Source organism: Symphalangus syndactylus, chromosome Y (assembly GCF_028878055.3).
Source record: "Symphalangus syndactylus isolate Jambi chromosome Y, NHGRI_mSymSyn1-v2.1_pri, whole genome shotgun sequence".
Lineage (NCBI taxonomy): Eukaryota > Metazoa > Chordata > Mammalia > Primates > Hylobatidae > Symphalangus > Symphalangus syndactylus.
The window spans coordinates 27,758,491-27,782,520 of NC_072448.2; the positions used below are offsets into that span (position 1 = coordinate 27,758,491).

Consider the following 24,030-nt stretch of genomic DNA (forward strand, 5'->3'; position numbering starts at 1 on the left):
ACAGATTCCACAAGTAGCGCAGGAAGAATTGGTTTCCATTACACTTCATGCTTCAGGACAGGAAATCCAGAAAAAAATTCTGTGGTACGTTAAGTTTGTACTCTAAGTTTCATTTCCATGTGAAAAACTGTAGTTAGGTAAAAAGTACATCCATGAAGAATCCTGATTAGACTTGTTTAATCCTGTTAAACTAGCTACTAGCTAAACAATCATTTCACAACAACTCAAGAACTCTGTAAAAGCATTTCCTCTGAATATTTTATTCAGAAAAAAAACACAAAAAGATAAAGCAGAAACAAAAATCCCAGTCACTTGCAGTATCTGTCGGCTTTCAATTTGGTTCTCCTGTTTAAACAAAGAAAATTAGTAAAACTAATCTATGTAAAACATGCCATATATATTCAACTGCTACTAAATATAAAAAGCTTTAAAACTGTGTGTTCAATTTTGGTTATTACATCACCACAACACTTATACTAAAATATGTATACTTTTAAATTTGGTTTCTATAAAAAATGGATTCTAATCTTATAAAAGTTATTTCCTAATATTCAATAAATGTTGCCTAAGGGCTTTTTCAATCCAAATAGCAATTTTAATTATTCCAGAATTTAGGGGTGCTTTAAATTTCCATTTAACAGGGTAAGAATGCTGTATTATTACAAGTGATAAAAGTTACAGGACATACAGCATATTCCGTTTTAGAGTCCACATCCTGATTATATTTTATGTCCTTTTCTTGATTTCTTACAACTAGATACATATTCATTTGCTCAGCTGGAAAAAATTCTTAACATTAGTTACTGACTTTAGGTATGAACTCTACCAGCTAGTTAACAGGAAATACGTAATTAAACATTGCCTTTATCAAGTGACGTATAAAAAGGGTAAGAGTAACTCTGCAACATAGGACTTGAATGAGCAGCTGGTGATTATCAAAATCTGTCACTTAATTGATTTATACTTGTACACTAACAGCTAAACGTCTCTACCTGATTTTTCTATGTTGCAAATCTAGGACCTTATTTATCTACATAGGAAGAGTAATAAATATTAATAATGTGCTATGATAAACATCCTGCACTCTTCAAAATCTTAAAACTGCTCCAATTTCACTTGTTTAGCTTTTATACTTAGTTTTTTAGTTGATCTATGCTTATTTTAAGGAACCTGAACTACTCTAACAGAATCCACATAATTTTTATATTAGTCAAACTGCTTCTTTCTAACTCTGGTTCTAATAGTTATAAAAAGATAATGATAAATTTATGAAGTAGGTACAGTCAATCCTGAATTTCTTTAAGTATATATTTAGAATCGGTTATAATTTTTAGATATTGTTTCTTGACAGTCTTTTCCCAAACTCATGATGTCCTCTCTAGGTAATATTGCCACAATCATAAATTAGAAATAAAGACAAAAATGTGAAAACTACAGTAATTTAAGAGAATACAGGTTTTCTACATGCCATTTCTATTGGATACTGAAAGTAGTGAAAATAAGTAAATAGCTACCTGTCCAGAAGGGTCTCATGCAAAAATCCATCTTTCTGAGCCTTTTTAAGAATTTTACTGTCTTCTTTACTTATTTTAAGTTTGTGGTCTTGGAAGCTCTGAAATTTCTTTCTGCAAAGAAAATGTCTTCATTGAAAAATACCTCAAACTCTGATTATACATATTTACTATTAAATTTATAAATACTGTTAATTATTTTCACTTATTATAAAAGTCTAATTGTAGGCCAGGCGCAGTGGCTCACACCTGCAATCCCAGCACTTTGGGAGGCCAAGGTAGGAGGATCACTCGAGATCAGGAGTTCCAGAACAGCCTGGCCAACGTGGTGAAACCCCGTCTCTACTAAAAATACAAAAATTAGCCGAGTGTAGTGGCGTGCGCCTGTAGTCGCAGCTACTCGGGAGGCTGAGGCAGGAGAATCACATGAACCTGGGAGGCAGAGTCTGTGATGAGCTGCGATCGTGGCACCGCAATTCAGTCTGGGGGACAGAGCGAGACTCCATCTTGGGGAAGAAAAAAAAAGTTTAATTGTACATTTTTCAATAAGTTGGAGCTTTTGAACAACAAAGATGACCTTCGTGACCTCTCAAGAGGAGGGCCACTCATTGACTGGGTAGCACAAGGTCCCACTTCTATTAGGGCATGCTGGCTGGAGCCCCTGTGTCCTGGCCATAGCACAGCCTTTGACTGGCATCACGCCCATTCTATGAATGGATAGAGAGATTGACTAACCCCAGTGACTAGCTTTGGGAGATGGTAGGATGATTAGGAAAACTGAACCCTCAAGAAAAGAAAAGCATTTAGCTCAGTGCTCTGTCCTAGAGGCTACATTGTATTGCCTCTTCTTGTCTATCAGTTTTCATTTTTTCAGACAGGGTCTTGCTCTATCGCCCAGGCTGGAATGCAGTGGTGATCAGGGCTCACTGCAGCCTTGACTCCTGGGCTCAAACAATCCTCTTGTCTCAGCCTCCTGAGTAGCTGGGCCTATAGGCATGCACCATCCCCAGCTAATTAGGTAATTTATTTTTAAAGCACTTTGAGAAGCACTTCACTGCCAAATCTGTAGGTCTAAAAGGAAAAGCATACATACACATAATTGATTTCACATTGTTTTACATTTCCTTTGTCTTCTTCTGGAATGTCATCTTTTTTCTTGATTTCTCTTTCAGCACAAGATCTAATCTAGATACTGGAAAAGAGAATCCAATGGGTTATATGTTTATCTTCCACCTTCCCCACTTTACGTATCACATAAGAACATTTGAGATGATTTCTTATGCAAAAGAAAAAATTAACTGAGCGACTATATTCAGAAAAAGACAGGTTCTGGCTATGTGTTTTTACTTCATACATATAATCTATATGAGTAAGTGCCATCACATGCTTCCTCCTCAGCCCTTGTGTCAGAAACACTACAGACAAAATTATTTCAGAAACATTTTACACATCAGATTCTGCTAGGCAATAAAGCAATCATTAAGTAATTTAATGTTGTCCTCCAAGTGAATACACTAGGATCAAATTATCCCTATTAGACCAGTGTTCATTTGATCAGATTGAAAGCTTAATAGCTATTTTACATTGCACAGACTATTATCAAAGTATTAAAACTTTCAACATTAAACAAGTTTTTTGTTTTTTTTTTTCTTGAGACGGAGTCTCTTTCACCCAGGCTGAAGTGCAGTGGCACAATCTCGGCTCACTGCAGGCTCTGCCCCCCGGGTTTCACGCCATTCTCCTGCCTCAGCCTCCTGTAAACAACTTGTTTTTAATTAATTGGAAACCACCTCTTTTACTAGCTTCTTATATCCTCCTAAGTTTGAATAGATGTTTACTATCACATGTTATAAGTTAACTGATCTGCATTCAACAATTAGGATCACCCACAGAACAGGCAATTGGCAATGGTAAGGACTCATGTCTCCTAAGGGAGCTCTGTGGCCAGAGTCCAGTTCCAGGGCTGCTTAGAAAGTGATGACAAATAACGTGTTTGTGCCAATGACATCTTTGTGACAGTTTTGCTTAGAGGGGTCCCAGACCTGAAAACATTCCCTGCTAGGGCCTGTAACACAATGCTACCTTTAGTAAGAGGGATCTGTGTTCTGGTAGATAAGGCAAGGTCATAAAGGTGAAGGGCCGACAGAGATTAGAAGAGCCTGCAATTAAATGGTACGAGGAAAGTCCTAAATAATTACTGTTCAGAGCTTCCAAGTACTTGACTAACCAAAGAGACCCAGAAAACTTTGTATTTCATCTGAAAATTGCTTTAGTGAAAAATGGAATCATTGTGTATCTTTGTATCTTTGTATAAAAGTGCAAAGCACTGCACATATATTTGCAATTGTTGCCTTCAATAACACTTTTGTGATATCCAGCTGAAAAATAATTTAAACATGATACAATAAAATATAAATAAATAAAATTAAATGTAAGTCACAAACCCATCTGCATTTCCCCAGTGACCTGTTTCCGGGGAAGCAATGTGCTATGAAATACTGAGAGTGGCCTCTGGAGTCAGCTGGGCCTGGGTACACATCCTGTTTTACCACACCTTGAAATCACCGTGATTTCCATGAACTGAATGACAAAAACCACGAGGATGTAAGGATGGTCAGAGGCTGTCTTCCTGTCTATAAGGCTGAGCTCACATCCACCTCACAGGAGCATTATGGAAATTCAAGATTACAACGCATGTGCCGGATGCATGCAATGAAAAAATATAACATTTCACTTCTCCAAGAAAATACCTGCATTTTAGATTGAAATTGTTTGAGCTTTAGATTTGAAATTATCTGAAATCAAGACTATTCTAAAAGAAAATCAAACATATGACCGGAAATCTAACATGAAGAACATACAGTGATTTGATAGATGCTTTTAAATTACACTGGTAGAGAAAAATGTAACACAAATTTTTATGCTCTAATTATAAGAACGAAGGACATTTTAGAAAAGGCATTTGCACCGTCTCTTAGAGCTTCCACTCTGGCCCCCACAATGCCTTACAGAGCAATTCTGGGTCAGACTGGATGCAACGTGTGATTCCCAACAGAGACAGAAAAAGCAAGGTTTGGGATGCTCAGTACTGGGACAGAATGCCAAGAAACAGAAAAACCATGTGTCAAGAAGGGGGAGTTATTCTTTAGACACATCCTGGTATATGTTTATCATTAAAGATCAGTGCCTTTGCTCAGTTCTGGGATGGAATGCCAAGACACAGAAAAGCCACGTGTCAAGAATAGGGGAGTTATTCTTTAGACACATCGTGGTATATGTTTATCATTAAAGATCAGTGGCTTTCGTGAGTCTAAAAAATTAAGCCTTAAATGTTTTCATCAAATTCCAGTTAACTATCTGATTTATCTAGGTTATATTAACAGTATTATTTAGAATTTCACCTTGATATGAAGACGTCTGTGTAACTTTTATAATGATGTAAAACAAACAGTAGGATCAGGGAGGGCACAGGCCACTGGTGCAATGGATAACACGTCTGACTATGGATGAGGGAATTTAGCCTGGAATAAGGAATTTTTATTTCCAGCTTAGTGATGCACACGAATTTTAAAAATAAAATAAAAATAATGTTTTATGTGATTCATGTTTCTCCTAATGCAAAGAAGACGGGTACTATTAATAAAAATATTTTTAAAATGTAAGGGCTAAGGCCCCAGAAGTCTTGATTTTTTATGTTTCATAGAGTGATTATCATCACAGAAGCTCAAGCATTACATAAATACAAATGTGTATGCCCCTGACCTGGTAATTCTGCTTCTGGAAATTTATCTTCAGGTCCACCTGCACATCTACTAATTGATGCATATTCAATGTTATGTACTGCAGAACTGTTTATAAGAGCAAAAGACTGGAAACAGCCTAAATTTCCATCTATAAGAGACTAAATAAAGGTACATCCCTAAAATGGAATATTATGTGGTTGTTAAAAAAGAGAAAGAGAGGAAAAGCAAGAAAAAGAGAAAACTTTCTAAATTTAAATTAATAGTAGAAAACTCTCCAAGATACAATTTTAAGGAAAAAAAAAATCAAAGTCGAGAAGAATACAGAGGAGGCTACCTTTAGTGTAAAATAGTTGAAAATTATAAATATATTCATATGTTTATAAAGAAATTTTAGGAGGCTATAAAAAAAGGGAAAGAGGAACAGGAGCTGGGACACAGGTGAGTAAGACGCATGGCAGGCATATGTCTTCACATGCTTTTATTTGAAAATATTGGACCACGTGTTTATGTTATCTATTTTAAAAATTAGATTTTAAAATACAAGCAAGAAAACAAGAACATGAAAGCCTAAAAACAGCATGCGGAACTACCAGAAAAAGATACTAATCCATGGAGATAATGGCAAGGTAGCTCCTAGATGCACTCATTTCTCTACCACATTGTATAAACGAGCCATCAACTATAGGATTTATAATTAAAAATGAGTCTATTTGAAACACCACATTATAAAAATCTATTAACTAAATCTTTAAAGTGACAGTAAATGATGACTTAACATTTTAAAGAGATACAGTCACATCACATGTGTGAATGTAGTCATCGGTATAAAATGTCGTTACCTTGAGTTACCTTGATCATTTCTTCTTCTGCTGTTTCACTTTTTGCTTCTATGTCCCCTGTTTCATTGCATCTAATAAAGCAGCTATTTGAGGCCAATAAAGCCATTTTCCCCTAAGTGAAACAAAATAAAATAGCCATGAGGATACTTCTTGTAGAAGAAACATTAAGTGTTTAGACTGAATTAATTTTTCCTCCCTGATTTAAAAATCACAGAAAATAACTTAGAGAAAAACCTGAAAAAATATAATACAAGAACATATAGAAAAGGAAACAAAAATCACCTTTCATTTTACTATTCAAAGATTACCAAAATAACATTTGTAGTATATCTTCCTAGTAGGACTAAATTCTAATTAGATAAGGTAGGATCACTTCCTTTCTAAAAGATCTACTGAAGATAAAGCTGATTTAGTTCAGTTTGAAAAATTAACTTTAAAGACAAGAACATAATCATGATTGCATACTTTATTCAAATATAGCATTTTAAGTAAAATTTATTTTCTTCACAATTAGAAAACACAAAAAGGTATATACAATCCTTTGGTATTTCAAATTTAAGAATCAATGTCTGAGGGAGTTTTGTGTGTGAAAATAAATATTCATATACTTATTTAGTTGCTTAATGTTTGATGTATTACACTGTTTTCTATTAAACAAAACTTTAAAAACTGATTTTCTTGTATATCTATATCTGGGTTATAAATTTGGTTAGCTTAACTCCCTTAACAAATATAATGTTTATTTATAACTTGTATTTGGTTGATTTTTTTGGAAAACTTGGAATACCATAACACTTAGACAAAATATTTATAAATACAATGATTACAAAATATGTTAACCTTACATCACATCCAGTTAAAAACGTGCTGATAACATGGATTTAATTTCTTAGTCAAGTCACAAGGGCTGGGTGGTCTCTCATCTGGATGGCTCCTGGTGAGCCCTGGAACATGGCAGGGTGGTCCAAGGCGATTTAAACCTGTGCCACAGATTATTCAGCTGAGTCCTTTTTGCAATAGAGTTTTAAGACCCTCTTTCATTTAAATTTAAAATTTTTGAAACTTAGTGTCCTTCCTAAAAATAAAATGAAATGAACTTTCCTAAAGTGTTGTATTATTAGTACTATCTAAGTCATCATCCTGGCCTTATGAAATACTGGCATTTTCTACTGGTGTAAGTTTTATTAGAAGTATTTCATCATAACTAGTAGGATCATCTCAAAGGGGTTGCAATAGATTAGCAGGTAATGAAATCAATGTAGTGTTTCCTGAATGGTATTGGGTGGGTGGAGGGGGAAGGAATATACACAGACACACAGAGGAAGGGGTAAAAGAGAATAAGAAATATCAAGGTGCATAACACATGGATAAGTAAGTACTGTTAAGCACCACTCTTGCTTCAGTTATACATGTATGTGTGCTGGGCTGCAATGTAAAAATGCATTTCTTAATGGATTGCGTCAAAATAGTTTTCAAGTCACTGATAAGATTTTATCGTAGGGGATGAGGAAATCAATCTAAGTGATTACCTCTTTCTGGTGGGATATTTGTTTAATCTGTCGTCTTAGGAAACATTGCTGAGTTCCTATTTTCAGTTCATTATTGTATATTACCAAAGCTGCTACTCAAATGTTGAGCTTATCTTCTATTTGTTCTGCATGGTGCCCACTAGTCTTTACTGTTTTTGATATAATTATCTACTTTTTAAAAACTGTTTAGCACTCACATATTTTTGTTCAATCTTTACTTCTCACACAAACAGAAAAAGGAAATTATGTATTCTGTATCAACAAGGATTTAACAAAACATCCACATACTACAACTGTCTACTTACTAAAATGAAGAATTAGAAGGTATCTTTTATCTTCTTATATTAAAACTATCTTTTTGTACACTATTTTAAGCTTATGAACTGAAAGTCTTTTAGAGATAATTTACTTCAATGAACTATTATTATTTATTTTACGCACAAATCGTCACAACTTGGTCTTAGCTAGCTCCACTGTTCGCTGACAGTCTCTAATGTTTCTGAAAGCATCCATGATTTCTGCTACAAAGAAGATACTTAGGAACTATTCTGTTTTCCTACTCTGAGACCTAAAATTGACAGGTTCTTTAATGGAAATGAGATCCACATCTAGGCAATAAGGGTACACAGAAATAATTGTGGGCAAAAGTACTAATGCTATTTTTGTTGCACTCTATTTTGAGATCTCTTTAAGGCTCTATGTTCTTATTGATTTATTCCAATTTAATGTATTATAGTATTGCATCCTACTTTTTCTTTTTTCTTTTTAAATATATTATGATTGTTACAGACTTTCTGTTAAACTGACAGGAAGTTTTTATAAACAATAACAGCACTTACATTTTCAAAGACTGGTTCTCACTGTTCTCATGGTCCAATTGCATCTGAACGCCCAACAACAAGTTCATCTGAATTTATACCAAGATATTGTCCATAGCCAGATTTGAGGGCGATTCTGTACATTAATAAGATAGATAAAAGCTTAAAACTGAGAGAAAATTAATTATAGAACATCAAAACAGGACATGTGTATGTGTGTGGGTGTGTACATATCTAAAATTTCAGACTGGAAATATTCCAAGTGTTCAAAAGATGCATGTGGCTGAGTGGTGACTCACTCCTGTAATCTCTGTGCTTTGGGAAGCCAATGGGAGAATTGATTGAGGCAAGAAATTCAAGATCAGCCTGGACAACATAGTGAGACCCCATCTCTACAAAAAATTTAAAAAATTAGCTGGGCATGGTGGTGTGAGCATGCAATACCAGCTACTTGGGAGGTTGATGCAGGAGGATTGCTTGAGCCCAGAACTTTGAGGTTATAGTGAACTATGATAACATCACTGCCCTCCAGCCTGGGTGACAGAGTGAGACTCTGTGCATTCCAAAAAAGAAAAAGCTACTATGATCACATCACTGCCCTCCAGCCTGGGTGACAGAGTGAGACTCTGTGCATTCCAAAAAAGAAAAAGCTACATGTGACTAGTTGTTGCCATATTGGACAGTGCAGTTTTAAATTTAGTTTTATATTTTGCTTTTTTAATATAAACATTGTACCTTATATATTACATAACATATATTTTCAAAATTCATCATTCTTCAATTATACCTCTTTAAAGTTCAATAATAAATTACTAAAACTTACTTTTTCTCTTATCATAAATAGTTCTATTGACATCTATTCTGTACATAAAACTGATTTATCCTTAGAGAAAATTCCTAGAAATAATTGGATCAAAGGGTATAAACTATAAAGTTCTTATGTCATCAAACTGTTTTCCAGAAAATGCTGCTTCCATTTACATTCTTACCTCAAATTAACAGAGTATGTTTTGTATCATGGATTTTTTTTAAACATTATGACTCTAAAAAAATACTTGAAAACCTGATATGGAAAAAAAAGTATCCTATTAATTTGCATTTTAGTAGTTAACTAGAATAACAATTGTTTTTCTTTTCCTTTCCTTTTTAGTTTTTACATTATCTGATAATGTCCCTTGTCCATTTTTCTATTAAGATCTGACTGTTCACAATTTTTCTACTGGGGTCTTCAGTGCTATGAATTCTATACAAGATACACATGAAGACTAAGAACTCACTGCCTATTAAGATTGTTGCAAATATTTTCCTCATTTGTCAGTTTTCTTTATAATCCTTTTTTGTTTACAATTGTAAAGCAGTTTAAAACTACTGAATTTTTTCTTCCTCTGCTTTTATTCTTTGTCTTTCACCATACTTATCAGACTTTCAAAACAAGTACAGGAATAATCATCTAAATGTGATTTTTAAAATTATGATTTCTAATCTTTTACCTTACTGAGAATCCCCTGGCATGCCAGAATTGACTTATCCTCCTCTATATGTTAATGATTATATAACAGAAATCATTATCATGTTGATGTAACCAATTACTAAAATATGTAAATTCACTTTAAGTATCGTTTTCCCAAAGAATCATTCTATACTTCTGCACAAGGTAAGAATAAAAATGGTTACCTTATAAAATGACTGTAAAAATAGTGAGTAAAAATATTCTTTTGGTCTTTATGATGCTGTTAACATTCTCTGCTGGTTTCAACAATATTCCTTTTTTTAGTCTTTCTGTTTGTCTCTAGAATTCCAAACAGTGAGTTTAAATATCATAGCAACAGTGAACCAGGTTTTGTACTATTTGATTTTTTAATCTATCTTATTTGGTGTGTGAAATTATTAATCTTCATTTTTTAACCTACATATCTTTTTTCCAGCCTAGCATTATATATTGACAGGAAATCCACTAAAAGTGATCACAAAATCTACTTTTCAAAAAGATATTTCTTTTTTATATCAAAATTACCCTGTGGGCTTAAGTAAGACAGATAATAAAATTTTAAATGAATACAATTAAATTTTTAAAATAACTGGTTACTAATTATATTACAACATAAGCTCACCTGGAATCAGATAATGTGCCAGCGGTAAACTGCTCTGGAAGACTCATCAACTATTGGAGAAAAAACATCTGAAAATAAAATTGACATTTGCTATAAATATAAAGAGATTATTTTGCTTTAAAAATGTGTCTATTTTCTTCTGCAATTAAATGTAAGACTATTCAGATATACTGATGTCACTGTAATACTGTATCTTTGGAATCAAGATCTATTTTATATTCTTTTAACTACAGTGCTAACTTTATATACTGAGTAAGACAGGGAGATATAATGCTTATATAGTAACTTTCGAGATAGCTTCTCTTTATGCTTTAAAATACAGTCATAAATAAGCACTTATTATTTAAAAAGCTAAATGCTTTCATTTATTCAAGGGATGGCCTTGCTAACCAAACGATGCTGCTTTTTATCTTCTAATTAATTCATATCTCATTAGTGCTTCCTCTAATGGGCTAAAGAAAATGAGGAAACTTAAAATTGTTAAATGCACCCAGGTTAGTTTTGGTAATAGGTCTGAATAAAAAAGAAATTCAAATATTTTGACTCAAATAGGTTTTCTTTTTTCTTTCCACTTACTATTTTAATTATTAATCTTGTTTTGATTTCCAAAGATACTCTTCTGGAACTATACGGAACGTTTTCAAATGCTTATATTAGAAAGAGGGACTTGCCAATGGCTGGTGAATATTAAGGAATTAAAAAAAAATGGAAGAGTCAAATGCAATGCTTCCGTTCCTTTGGAAAATGTTTGAAACTAGTTAGAGTTTGGCCTAAGTGAATGAATGTCCTAAAATCTACATTTGTGGCAGCCTCTTTCCTTCCAGACACAAACCTTCTTTGTGTGGAGCCCCCAGGGTAAAAAGACCGTTGTTGAGTGCATGTATATAGATTCCCTCATCCATTTCAATGGCTATGGTTCCCGAAATTTCACCAAAGTTTGTTACTGTCCACCAGATTCCTAAAAAATAAAATTGATACTTCAACTTTATAATTTAGTTTTGATACAGAGTTCTTTGTTATTATAACTTAGTTTTAAAAACTTTTCATTTTGCAGTTGTAAGAAATAATACAAAGATCTCACATATCCTTTACTCGCTTTGTCTCAATGATGACATCTGGCATAAGTATCATACACTGTCAGAATCAGGAAACTGACATTGATATAATCCATGGACCTTATTCAGATTTCACCAGTTTTACATGTACTTGTTTGCATGTATGTGCACAGATTCATGCGACTACCAGCACAGTCAGGATTAGGTTTTTAAAACACAAAATAGCAACATACAGCCAGGCATGGGGGTGCATGCCTGTAATCTCAGCTACTTGGGGAGGTGGGAAAGAGGATCACTTGAGCCCAGGAGTTCAAGGTTATAGTGAGCTATGATCACACCACTGCACTCCAGCCTGAGTGACAGAGCAAGGTCCTGTCTCAAAAAAAGACCAAAACAAAAGGCAACATGTGAAGGTACAAAGTGATATATGGAGAACCGTCTCTCTCATGATGGACCCCAGCCATCTATTCATGCCTGCTTTCCAGAGGCAATGCCTATCATAGTATTTCTGAAAAATGCCTCTACAGGAAGACTTTCTAGCATAGTAATCTTTTTTTTTTTTTGAGATGGAGTCTTGCTCTGTCGCCCATACTGGAGTGGAGTGATGCGATCTTGGCTCACTGCGACCTCTCACTCCAGGGTTCAAACAATTCTCTGCCTCAGCTTCCCGACTAGCTGGGGTCACAGGTGCCTGCCACCATGCCCAAATAATTTTTTTAATATTTTTAGTAGAGATGGGGTTTCACCACATTGGCCAGGCTGGTCTTGAACTCCTGACCTCGTGATCCACGTGCCTCTGCCTCCCAAAGGGCTGGGATTACAGGTGTGAGCCACCAAGCCCGGCCAGTAATCTTAACTATGATTTTAGATTGAAAGCAAAATGAGCAGAATCTATGTCTATGTATACTAATTTCCAATTTGCCAATAGAAATGTTAGACTCTAGCAACAATTATTTTTAGCAATTGTTATAAAAGTTTATATTTTAATGTTAAAAAATATCCTCAAACCTCCTCCTAAATTGTACTTTAACTAGTGTAGAAATGAGTCAATCATTAACTGGATATGACATTTTAAGGAATTCTTGTTAATCTTACAAGGTCTGATAATGACATAGTATAATGTATAAAAATAAAGAACAAAACAGGTGATGAGAGAAAGATATACAACTTTAAGAAATGTACATTTATGTACTTATGGGTAAAATGACATAGTATCCGTGATTTTACTGAAAATTTTCTAGGAAAAAATGTGTGTGTGGGTGTGTATGTAAATGCAATGAGATTGGCAAAATATTGATAATTAATGCTGGGGCCTGGGCACATGGGGGATTCATTATATTCTATGTATGGAATAGTTTGGATATTTCCATAATAAAAAGGTTTTAAAGATTCAGTTAATTCCACTGCACAAAATTTTCCATTCAACTAAACATTTCATGCTTTTCATAATCAATTTTAAAATACATAAAATTTTAGCTAAAATTAAGTTGGACCCTTATCTAACACCAAATACAAAAAGTAACTTAAAATAGACCAAAGACCTAAATATAAGAGCTAAAGTTAGAAAGCTTTTAGAAGAAAATGGGAAAAGCTTCATGACAATGGATTTGGCAGTGATTTCTTGTATAGAACATCAAAGGCACAGGCAACAAAAGAAAACATAGACAAACTGGACTTTATCAGAATTAAAAACTTTTGTGCATCAAGAACCACTGTCAACAGAGTAAAAGGCAACCCAGAGAATGGAGAAAATATTTGTAAACTACATACAGTATAAGGAATTAATATCCACACTATATAGAGAACTCCAGAAAGACAAATACCACAATTCAAAACTGGGCAAAGGATGTACACAAACATTGCTCCAAAGATGATACACAAATGGCCAATAAGCACTTGAAAAGACGCTCAACATCACCAGTAACTAGGGAAATGTAAGTCAAAACCAAAATGCAATACCACTTCACACCCATTAGAATAGCTATTATCAAAACAAACAAACAAAAAACAGAAACCAAAAAAACCAGAAAAACAAATGTTGGGCAGGATGTGGAGAAACTGAAACCCTGTGCAATGCTGGTGGGAAGGTAAAATGGTGCATGTATTTAAATGCCACTGAAGTGTACAGTAAAAATAGAAAAACTGGCAAATTCTATATTTTGTATATTTTACCTCCACACACACACAAAACCAAAGGAGAAAAAGAAAATTAATCAAAGTTCAAATTTCAGCTAAAGATGATTAGAAAGCAGTAAAACTAATGGCAATTTAGATGCTTGAGTTATAGCTACAATCGTTTTCAGGAAAAGAAATAATGCTTTATTCAGAATCACTATCAACAGTGTTATGATCAGCAAGTCTTTCTTATAAATGTAATAGTTAATGATTTTAAATTAGATTTATTTTGTATGTTCTATGCCATGTTCACCAAGTACACTTAATATTAAATAAAATCATTGAAATATAATATCTCATTAATGTTTTGCAAATGAAGAAGAAATTTCTGGCGGACAAGCTCCTCAAAATTTTCACACTCTGTCCAAGTAGGGAAATGATACAATAACATTACTTACAATATTGTCAACTGAAAAAATTACTTTGAGCAGATGCCAATATTTTTTCTCAATGAGATTTCAAAGAATAAGAAAGCTAAATATAGTATCATCAAGAATTAAATGTGAGCATTCTGCCTATTTTCTGCAATTGGCCTACATTCAACCTTTGGAGGTATGCTTATATGTTTAACGACTAAAGTAACATAACATAATACTTAACGGTGCCACTCTGGGGTTTTAGCTGTGAAAAAGCAGTGTTTACTAACAGAAAAACAGACAATCAATAGAACAGAGTCCAGAAATAGACCAATACATAGAAAGTTAATTGATTTTTTATGAAGATACCAAACTGGATTAATGCAAAAAGAAAACACCAGTGGTGCTGGCACAAATGGCTATCAAGATGTTAAAAAAAAAAAGTAAATCTTGAAACTGAACTTACACCATGCCAAAAATTAATTTGAGATTAATGACAGATTTAATGTAAAAACTAAAACTATGATGCCTCTAAAAGACAATGTAGAATATTTTCCTGACTTTGGGGTAAGCAAAGATCTCTTAGATCAAAGAGATAAGGCAGTAACCACAAAACAAAAAAAAAAATAAACTAAGCTCTATAAAAATTAAAAGCTTCTGACCATCCTGGCTAACATGGTGAAACCCCATCGCTACGAAAAACACAAAAAATTAGATGGGCGTGGTGGTGGGTGCCTGTAGTCTCAGCTACTTGGGAGGCTGAGGCAGGAGAATGGCCTGAATCCAGGAGGTGGAGCTTACAGTGAACGAAGATCGCGCCACTGCCCTCCAGCCTGGGCGACAGAGAGAGACTCCATCTAAAAAAAAAAAGAAAAAAGCTGTCCATCCAAAAACCACCATTAAGAAACAGAAAAGGTAAAACTCAGTTTGGGAGAAAAGACTGATAACACCATCAACTCTTGGCAAAGATGTAACTGGAGCACTAATTCATTCTTGGTGGGAGGGTAAAATGGCACAACCACTATAGAAAATTTTTGGCAGTTTCTTATATAGTTAAACATTCACCTATGCTTTGACACAGCAATTCCACATCTACATATCTACCCTAGATATTTACCCTAATTTTAGAATTGTTGATTTACCATTTCAGAAGCAATGATTCTTCCAGAACATTAGCTTTATACCATTCTATATTTTATATATTTTTTAAGCTACCATAATTTATGAAGATTCAAAATGCAACTTGCCAAGTTTTGACAGAGAAAAAAAAAAGTATGGAAAGAACTAAACAGAAAATAGGCTGGTTAAGTGTGTTTGGGTCAGTTTATTTCTAGTATCATTTACAGGCTACCCTGATGTTGTATTTAAAATTTTCATTCATTTCAGAGTTCAGAAAATAATTCTTCCTGTGAAGATACTTCGCTTAAGAGACAACTGACATCTACAACTAAAATGTATACATGTTCAAAGAAAATAACTTGTAAAATATATTTGGTTGAATAACATTTACATTAAGCCTTTAAAATTATGTATCAGAATCTCCCGCTATTAAGCAGTCTAATGGTGCCTACTAAGTCAGAGAGTTGTAATTCTTCTCTCCTGTGCTCTGTTCTGATAATGAAGTAAAGGCATCAGTAGCATCAACTGTGCTAAAGAATAAATGGAATTTACAACTGTAGGTAATATTTAAGCACTTTAAGACAAATATGAATACATCATAAATTTCGAACTAGGAAAATATTTTCAATGAGATCTCAATAAATGTTAACTTTTTTCAGAATAGAGCACTGAAAACTGACTCACCAACAATATCAAGCTGGGTTTCTTCATCTTCTTCTCTTTTTCTCTTATCTTTGCTCTTTTTCTTCTTACTACAGGACATAATTTATATAGATGAGTTTAGGTATATTGATTTGTATGATAAATAAATATCATAAGATTGAAACGTGGAAGTCTTTTAAGCTGTTTCATTTATAAATTATTGATTTAGGAAGACTTACATTGCTACACCCTCTTAAATACAGTACTGATAAGTTGCTTCAGGCTTTGTACATATTATGTTAAAGTTCAAAGCAGATTGTAGAGCCACACTGCCAGATTTTAAATCCTGATCCTGTCACTTCTTAGCTCTGTGATTTTTGGAAAACGTACTGAATCTCTCTGTGAGACAGTTTCCCCACTTAAAAAATTAGGATAATAACTTAGCTCTTAAGGCTATTGTGAGGATTAAGAGGTAATATGTATCTTCACACATTGCTGGTGGAAATGTAAAATGGTGCAGCATCTACAGGAAACAGATTGGGGTTCCTCAAAAAGTCAAAGAGTTACCATATGACCCAGCAATTTTACTCCTAAGTATGTACACCCAAGGGAAATGAAAACATACACCCACAAAAATACTTACAAAAGAATATTCATACTAGCATTAGTCACAATAGTCAAAAATGGGAAACAACCTAAATGTTCATTAACTGATGAGTGGATGAATAAAATGTGACATCCATACAATGAAATACTCTGCAGCCATGAAAAGTAACAAGTGCTACAACAATGATGGACCTCAAGAATGTTATAAGTGAAAGAAGCCAGATACAAAAGGCCGCATGTTGCATGATTTCTTAGGAAATATTCAGAATAGGCAATTTCACATAGATAGCAGACTAGTGGTTGCCACGGAGTAGGAGAGGGGGAGGATGGGATGTGACTGCTCTAATGGGTAGGAAGAGATTTCCTTCTGAGATGATGAAAATACTGAGCAACTAGACAGTGGTAAACCTCTTGAATATATACTAAAAACCACTGACCGTACAAAAGGGTGAATTTTATATTTATGAATTACATCTCAATAAAAAAATAAAAAACCAAGAGCGATTTGAAAAAAGTTAATGTGCAAAGTGCCTACAACAATTTCTTGGCACATCGAAAGTGCTATATAAGCATTAATTATGATCATTACGATAATCTTAAGACACTCTTGTCTGCATTTTCGTCATAAAGTTATCAGAAGATAACTCACCATTCCTCACAGGAAATTCACAGAGTGAAAATCTCACATTCATTCAGGATATACCTGATATTTATTCTGGCATCTTCATGAGGCCAGACTCCTCGAGAGGGTTCTCAAGTGCAGTGGCTTCGGCTCACTCCTTGATACTTTCTTTCCATCTCGCCTAAAAATATCAAAACCTCTGTTTATCACGGAGACCAGGAGGAAATGCTCAATATTGTATGTACAGTCAACCTCAGGCAAATCTGCCAGTTAAAAAAGAAGTGGGGATATGAGTGCACAGGTTATTTTTCTCCTAAAGAGCTAATAAATTACCACTACGACCTCCTCCTCGTATTTGGCTAAATTTATTTACTGCATATATGATCTCTCATTTAATCCTCAGTCTTCTAAAGGTGTCAGACAAATGGTCTGAAAGCATAAATGTGTAAACGAAGGTTCAAAGATATTTGATCTCTTAATGAGTAAATGGAAGTTCAGACATATTAACCAATTTGCCACAAATTACAAAATCAGTAAATGACAAAGTGCAGGTTCCAGCACATAAATCTGTCAAAGCCCATATATGCCTCAACCACTGTGTGATTCATCCTGGTTTCACTCTACATATTAGCTTAGAAAAAATTAATCAACAATTTTTCCAGGAAGAGACAATGGAGAAAAGAATAATCCCTAATAAAAGAAGTTACTGTGATGAACTACGAGATCAGACTAACGCAGAACTACCAGGCAGAGGCCTGGAGAGATGCCTCAGGGGACCCAAACTCGTGGGACCCGCCCGTCTATCCTGTTTCCAGGGTCGTCTGTGCAGGAGGCTGCCCCTCTCTGCACAGGCACCAGGAACCGCGGTCCGGCCTCCGTCCAGCCCGGACAGGGGCCAGGGCGAAGCCTGGGAGGCCACAAAGCCGGCTCTCCGCGCCATGGCTTCCACCGGACTCGCGGGGGTGGAGTGCATCCGAAAAGAACGGAGGAGGCTCCCGCCGGAGCTGCAGCACCCACCTCTTCGCCTTGTTTCCCTTGAGCACGAGCTTGGTAGACTTCACATAAGAGCACTCGGCCATGGCTCCAGGAGACTTCTGCGCGGAGAGGCTGAAGCTGGATCAGGACGAGTATGTGACCCGGAGCAGCACCAGGGCGAGGAGGAACAGAAGTGGAGGCGAAGTAAACTCCCTGACATGCTACGTCTGTCCAGAACCCTTCATCTTCACCAAACTTCCGGGTTTCCGCCGGCGGGGAGGTGGGGGGAGCTATGGCGGCCGCAGAGGGCGGAAAGGTGTCGGCACGCAGCTGCTCCCTGGCGCCCTCTCGAGGAGCCCCTGAGGATTCGTGCCTCCCAGATGTGGGGAAAGCCCGCCCGAGGCGTTAGTGCTGAAAGTGGCGGGGCTGCCTGGGGCGCTGTGGAACTGCCTCCCGCTAGAGCTGCCGGCTGGCGACGGTCCCCGCGGGGGCGGGAAGCCGCAGAGGCTGCCCTTGCCGGCCTGCGGCGGCGCGGCTGGAAGCGCGGGCCACTCGTGCGCTGGTCACTCGGGGCTGTGCCTCGCGCGACTGTGTGTGCAGGAAACAAGCAGGAAATACCCTAAAATAGAATGAAGCGCCATGTCGAGGGCGCGGACGTCGCGAGTGCTGTGGGAATGTGGGCTGAGATGGAGAGTTATGGTGGCGCGTGTTACAGGCTCGGATCAGGAAAAAGCCTAATCGTAGAGGTGGCATCTGAGGAGGTTCTTGAAGGCTGGGCAGGTTTTGCCGGACAGAGATGGAGGAAGCTAGTCCTGTCTGATGGAGGAAACAGGGCGGAGGCGTGGAAGGAGCCCTGCAGCGCTGGTGTGAAGAGTAGCGAGCAGGCCGGGCCTGTAAAGCAGAGTGATGGGAACCAGGATAGAGAAGGCAAGTCGGGGTCCTGTGGCCGCTGAAGAATTTGAATGAAATCAGTAAAGAGGTGAGAGGGATCAATAGCAAGAGCATGGGATGAAACGAGTAGTCCACGGTGATTCCTCTGCAGCGGTGGGTATTATTAATGGCGTATGTGACACCAAAACGGTGGGTATTATTGATCGCGTATGTGACACCAAAACCACCCCACTCAAGCTATGGCTCTTTCCCTAAAGTAGAAAACGGAGACCAGTTGGGTTCCAAGCATCCACGAAGATCTTACTAAATTCGAGATCCCTGGTGGCACCATGGAGTCAGGATTGGCTCATCTCAAACCTGACTCAGACACAAAACCATCTCAATGTGCAGAGATGAGCGTCCTTACCCGCTATCATAACGTGTTTTCCGGTGTTTTCACAGTGCTGCGCTTCCCAATCCCCATTCCACGGCAATCCACATGCCATGATGCCCAGAGGCATTAACAAAGGAGACAAACAGGGGCTTCCTACATTGACTTTCGATGGTTTTGATGAAAATCTCAGTTTCTGCATCTCATACAATGTGGTTAGTAATAGTATCATTTGGGGTTGAAGAATTAAATGGAACGAATTATATAGCGTGCTTATTATAACTTACATGGAAAATGACTAGGACATGTTAGCTATGCTCATCACCAACATCGTTATATGACGGTAATAATCAGCTAGTCAGGAAGGCCGACGCGAAGAAAATGGATACATGCTCTGAGGGAATGAATGTGGAGAGATCAGAAGGTCAAGAACAAAGCCATACAACATGTCTACGGTAAAGGGATAGAGAAAAGAAAGGCTATAAAGAAGGAATGAAACAGAGTTAGAGTAAAATTATAAAATCAAAGCTAAGGAGAATTTCCAGAAAGGGTAGTATCATCTAATATCGTAGAAGTTTAGGAGCACAAGATGGAAAAAAGGCCTTGTGGTAACTGAGGTTGAGGCAGTCTTTAGGGAAGCTCCATTTCCAATAGAGAAGTAGACAGAAAGTCAGCTTGAAGCAGGGACTAGGTGAAGAAGCTGTTGCCTGGTCGCATGGGGAAATAAATAAGGGATGGCATATGCCATATTTCTGAATTTCTTTCTTTCTTGACCAGCCTCTATATATGCATAGAGTTTGGCAAAAACTTACCAAAAATAAAAATGAAACCAATTTCGTTTGTGGACTCAAATACAATGCTTTGTGATAGAAACAAGATAAATTCATGCCTCTCCCTTCTATTCTCATCGTCAGTTTTGAAATTAAACATCAGCTTTTCTTCTTCATTAAAATCATTTTCAACTCCTCCCAGGTGTTGGTGGTTTGGGGGCGTTACATAAGCAGTCAGGTCTTGATGAGTAGAGGAGGAGGGAACAAACACTTTCAGCAAAGGCAGAATTCTGAAATTCTGCTCATATTCTTTTTCCAGTAATGTGCTATGTTTGTGAGGTTATTCAGTCATAAAGACACTAGTGAAATTTTTTTTCAAACTTTACTAATCGTAATCACTGTGGATGTTTCTTTAAAATGTGTATTTCCAGGCCTCTCACCTGCTGGTTCTGATTCAGGAGATCATGGATGGGACTCAGAATACATGTCTTTGACAAGTATCACAAGTGGTTCTTATGGTCAGGAAAATTTGGGAATCTAACCAGGAATTTATGGTTCCATGACTGATAGCTAGAAAAGATTCCTAGAGTCTTTTGCTTTTTGAAAATAAAATATTTCTTTTTAAAAGGAAAATTGTATGACTAGATACAACATTTATGCATGTGGCACATGTATTATACTGTGTGCTTTTGTCATATTTACAGTTAAAGATGTGTAAGAACGCTCTGAGAAAAATTATATATTAAATGCAAAGAGGGGTAAGTCAGGGTGGGGGAGAAATGGGAAGGGTGTGCTTACTGTTGCTAAAAGGTAGAAAAGCCAGAATGATAGCCATCTAAGGTTGCAAATAGCACATCGTAAGTTGAGGGAGCTTCATAATCATGTCTGAAACCTTCTTTGATATACTGAGTTGTAAACAGTGGCTTTGGACAACATTTGAGGGAGAATCCAACTATGCTTTAAAGTGTTCATTTAAAAGGCTTTAATTAAAGGAAAGTCTTTGCATTTACTTGAGCTAATTTAACTTCAGGACTTTAACAAATTACTAGCCCTTAACCTCTTAAAAATTGTCTTTCATTTCAAATGAAAGTTTAAGGTGGCCTTTATGTTCGATTGGTTTACTTGTGCAAAGACTCAACAGCAAGGTACTGTACATTTCTAAATGTTTACTTCTTAATTGTGCTGGAAGAAATATACTACTCGATTGATTATTTTTAAAGGAAAGTAAAACTATTTTGACAAACGACACTGTATTTTCCCAGTTATCTGGTGGCAAAGTTTAACATCACTAATCATCAGAGAAATGCAAATCAAAACCAAAACGAGATACCATCCTACATCAGTCAGAATAGCTACTATTAAAAAATCGAAAAACAACAGATCTTGGGAGGCTGTGGAGAAAAGGGAACACTTAAACATAATTGGTGCGAATGTAAATTAGTTCAGCCACTGTTGAAAGCAGTTTGGAAATTTCTCAAAGAATTTAAAATAGAATTACCATTCAAGCCAAAAATTCCATTACTGGTATATGACCCAAAGAAAATCAATTATTCTACCAAAAAGACATATGCACTTGCATGTTCATCGCAGCACTATTCACAATAGCAAAGACATGGCGTCAGCCTAGGTGCCCATCAACAGTGGATTGAATCAATAAAATGTGGTACATCTACACTGTATTATTAGGCCATTCTTGCATTGCTAAGAAGAAATACCTGAGGCTGGGTAATTTATAAGGAAAAGAGATTTAATTGGCTCATAGCTCTGCAGGCTGTACAGGAAGCATGGTGATGGTGTTTGCATGGCACCTGTGGAGTCTCCAGGGGGCTTTCACTCATGATGGAAAGCGAAGAGGGAGTAGGCATATCACATGGCCAGAGCAGGAGCAAGAGAGAATGGAAGTGGGGGTAAGTACCACACACCCTTACACAACCAGATCTTGAAAGAATTCACTATCAGAAGGATGGCATCAGGCCATGAGAGATCCACCCCCATGACCCAAACACCTCCTACCAGGCCCCACCTCCAACACTGAGGATTACATTTCACCATGAGATTTATGGGGGCCACCTTCCAAACCATTTCACACACCATGGAATACTATGCAGCCATAAAATAAAAAAATCATGTCCTTTGAAGCAACATGGATGCAGCTGAAGGCCATTATCCTAAGTGAATTAATGCATGAATACAAAACGAAATACCACATGATCTCACTTATAAGTGGGAGCTAAGCACTGGGTACTCATGGACATAAAGATGGAAAGAATAAACACCGGGACTACTAGAGAGGAGAAGGAGGAAGGCAAGGTTTGACAAACTAACTATTGCGTACTATGCTCATGTATTAATCTGTGCTCACACTGCTGTATAGAACTACCCGAGACTGGGTAATTTATAAATAGAAGAGGTTTAACTGACTCACAGTTCCACAGGTTGTACAGGAAGCATAGCTGGGAGGCTTCAGGAAACTTATAATCATGGCAGAAGGTGAAGGGGGAAGCAAGGCACGTTCTACCATGGCGGCAGGAGAGCAGGTGAGCCAGCGGGGATGTGCCACATGTTTAAACCGTCAGATCTCATGAGAACTCACTTACCATCTAAGAACAGCAAAGGGCAAATCTGCCGTCATGAGCTGATCACCTCCCACCAGGTCATTCACCCTACATTGGGAATTACTATTCAACATGAGATTTGGGTGAGGACATAGAGTCAAACCATACCAAGTCAGCATCTGGATGATGGGATCATTCATACCCCAAAACTCAGCATTATGAGATATACCCATGTAACAAACTGGCACACTTACCCCCGAATGTAAAATACAAGTTAAAATTATTTTCAAAATAATTAATGAATCAATATGATTAAATTAAATTAAAATATTGATTTAAAAAATTTCAGAGTGATTTCAGGTTGACAGTTATGTAAGTTATGTAAATGGAAACAGTGAGTTCTGTAGGGTTCGGATCAATTGTACAATCTGTACTAAGTTGATGTCTAGTTGTTTGGATGAAAAGAAAAGAGGAGAAACATATAGATCTAACAGGAAAAAATGGACAAGGTTTTATGATAGCAAAAAGAAGAATGGAGGAAATAGGACTGAGGTTATAGTGATTGATAGATATTAATAGACGACTAAGTCAAAAGCCACTGGTTGCAGAAAATATTGATTAATTTTATTTTATTCCAGTCAGACAACAAAATCCTATAACCTACCTCTAGAGAAAACCATTTTAGCCCTGTAATTATCTTTATTCCAAGTACCATTCCATTCATTAAGTAGTGTATAGGGTGATTAATAAGTGAATTATTCACAGAATTAAGACAGAAGTTTTGAGTATTTCAGGATATTAATAGTATAGTCAATGAACTAAAATAAAATTTGACTGGAGATGTGATCACCATGAATGCCATGTTGGTATCTTGTTAGATTTGGCAACCTAAAGTTTACAAATTTATTAATAAAATAAAAGTTCCTTGATGATTAATTTACATTTAGTAGACATGCTCTTTCTTCTTCCTTCCCTTTCTTATTCATTCATTCATTCCTACAGAGCAGTGACTTTCATGCTAAGATTCCCAGAATCATGAGGAATTCTTGAATGTCATCATAGGGAGCCAGGTGTGGGGATTCCCAAAAGATGTATTTAATACTTGAAAAATCTCGAAAAGTTATATATTTACACCAGAAAAAGCTATACGGGTTTTAAGTTATATATATATTGTTGAATACTTTTTATTTCTATCCAGAACTAAGTGTTAGAGTTAGTAATGTTGATTATTTCATACTGACCTAATGGGTAACCTTTATATATCATTGATTACTTCTTAGTAAAATAAGAACCCCTGCAAAATTACAAAATAAATATATTTTGTGGATTTTTATTAAGGCTTT

General features: G+C 36.3%; 1 protein-coding gene across 1 annotated transcript; it reads right to left on the minus strand.

Moving 5' to 3' along the window:
* Positions 1-232: 232 nt before the first annotated feature.
* On the minus strand, positions 233-18,365 carry LOC129476799 (protein FRG1-like). Its single transcript, XM_055269683.2, is given in 9 exon segments — positions 233-345; positions 1,515-1,625; positions 2,605-2,696; positions 6,104-6,205; positions 8,462-8,576; positions 10,552-10,593; positions 11,362-11,509; positions 15,941-16,008; positions 18,144-18,365. Coding segments are annotated over 9 exon segments (777 nt in total). The 5' UTR covers positions 18,206-18,365; the 3' UTR covers positions 233-308.
* Positions 18,366-24,030: the final 5,665 nt, after the last annotated feature.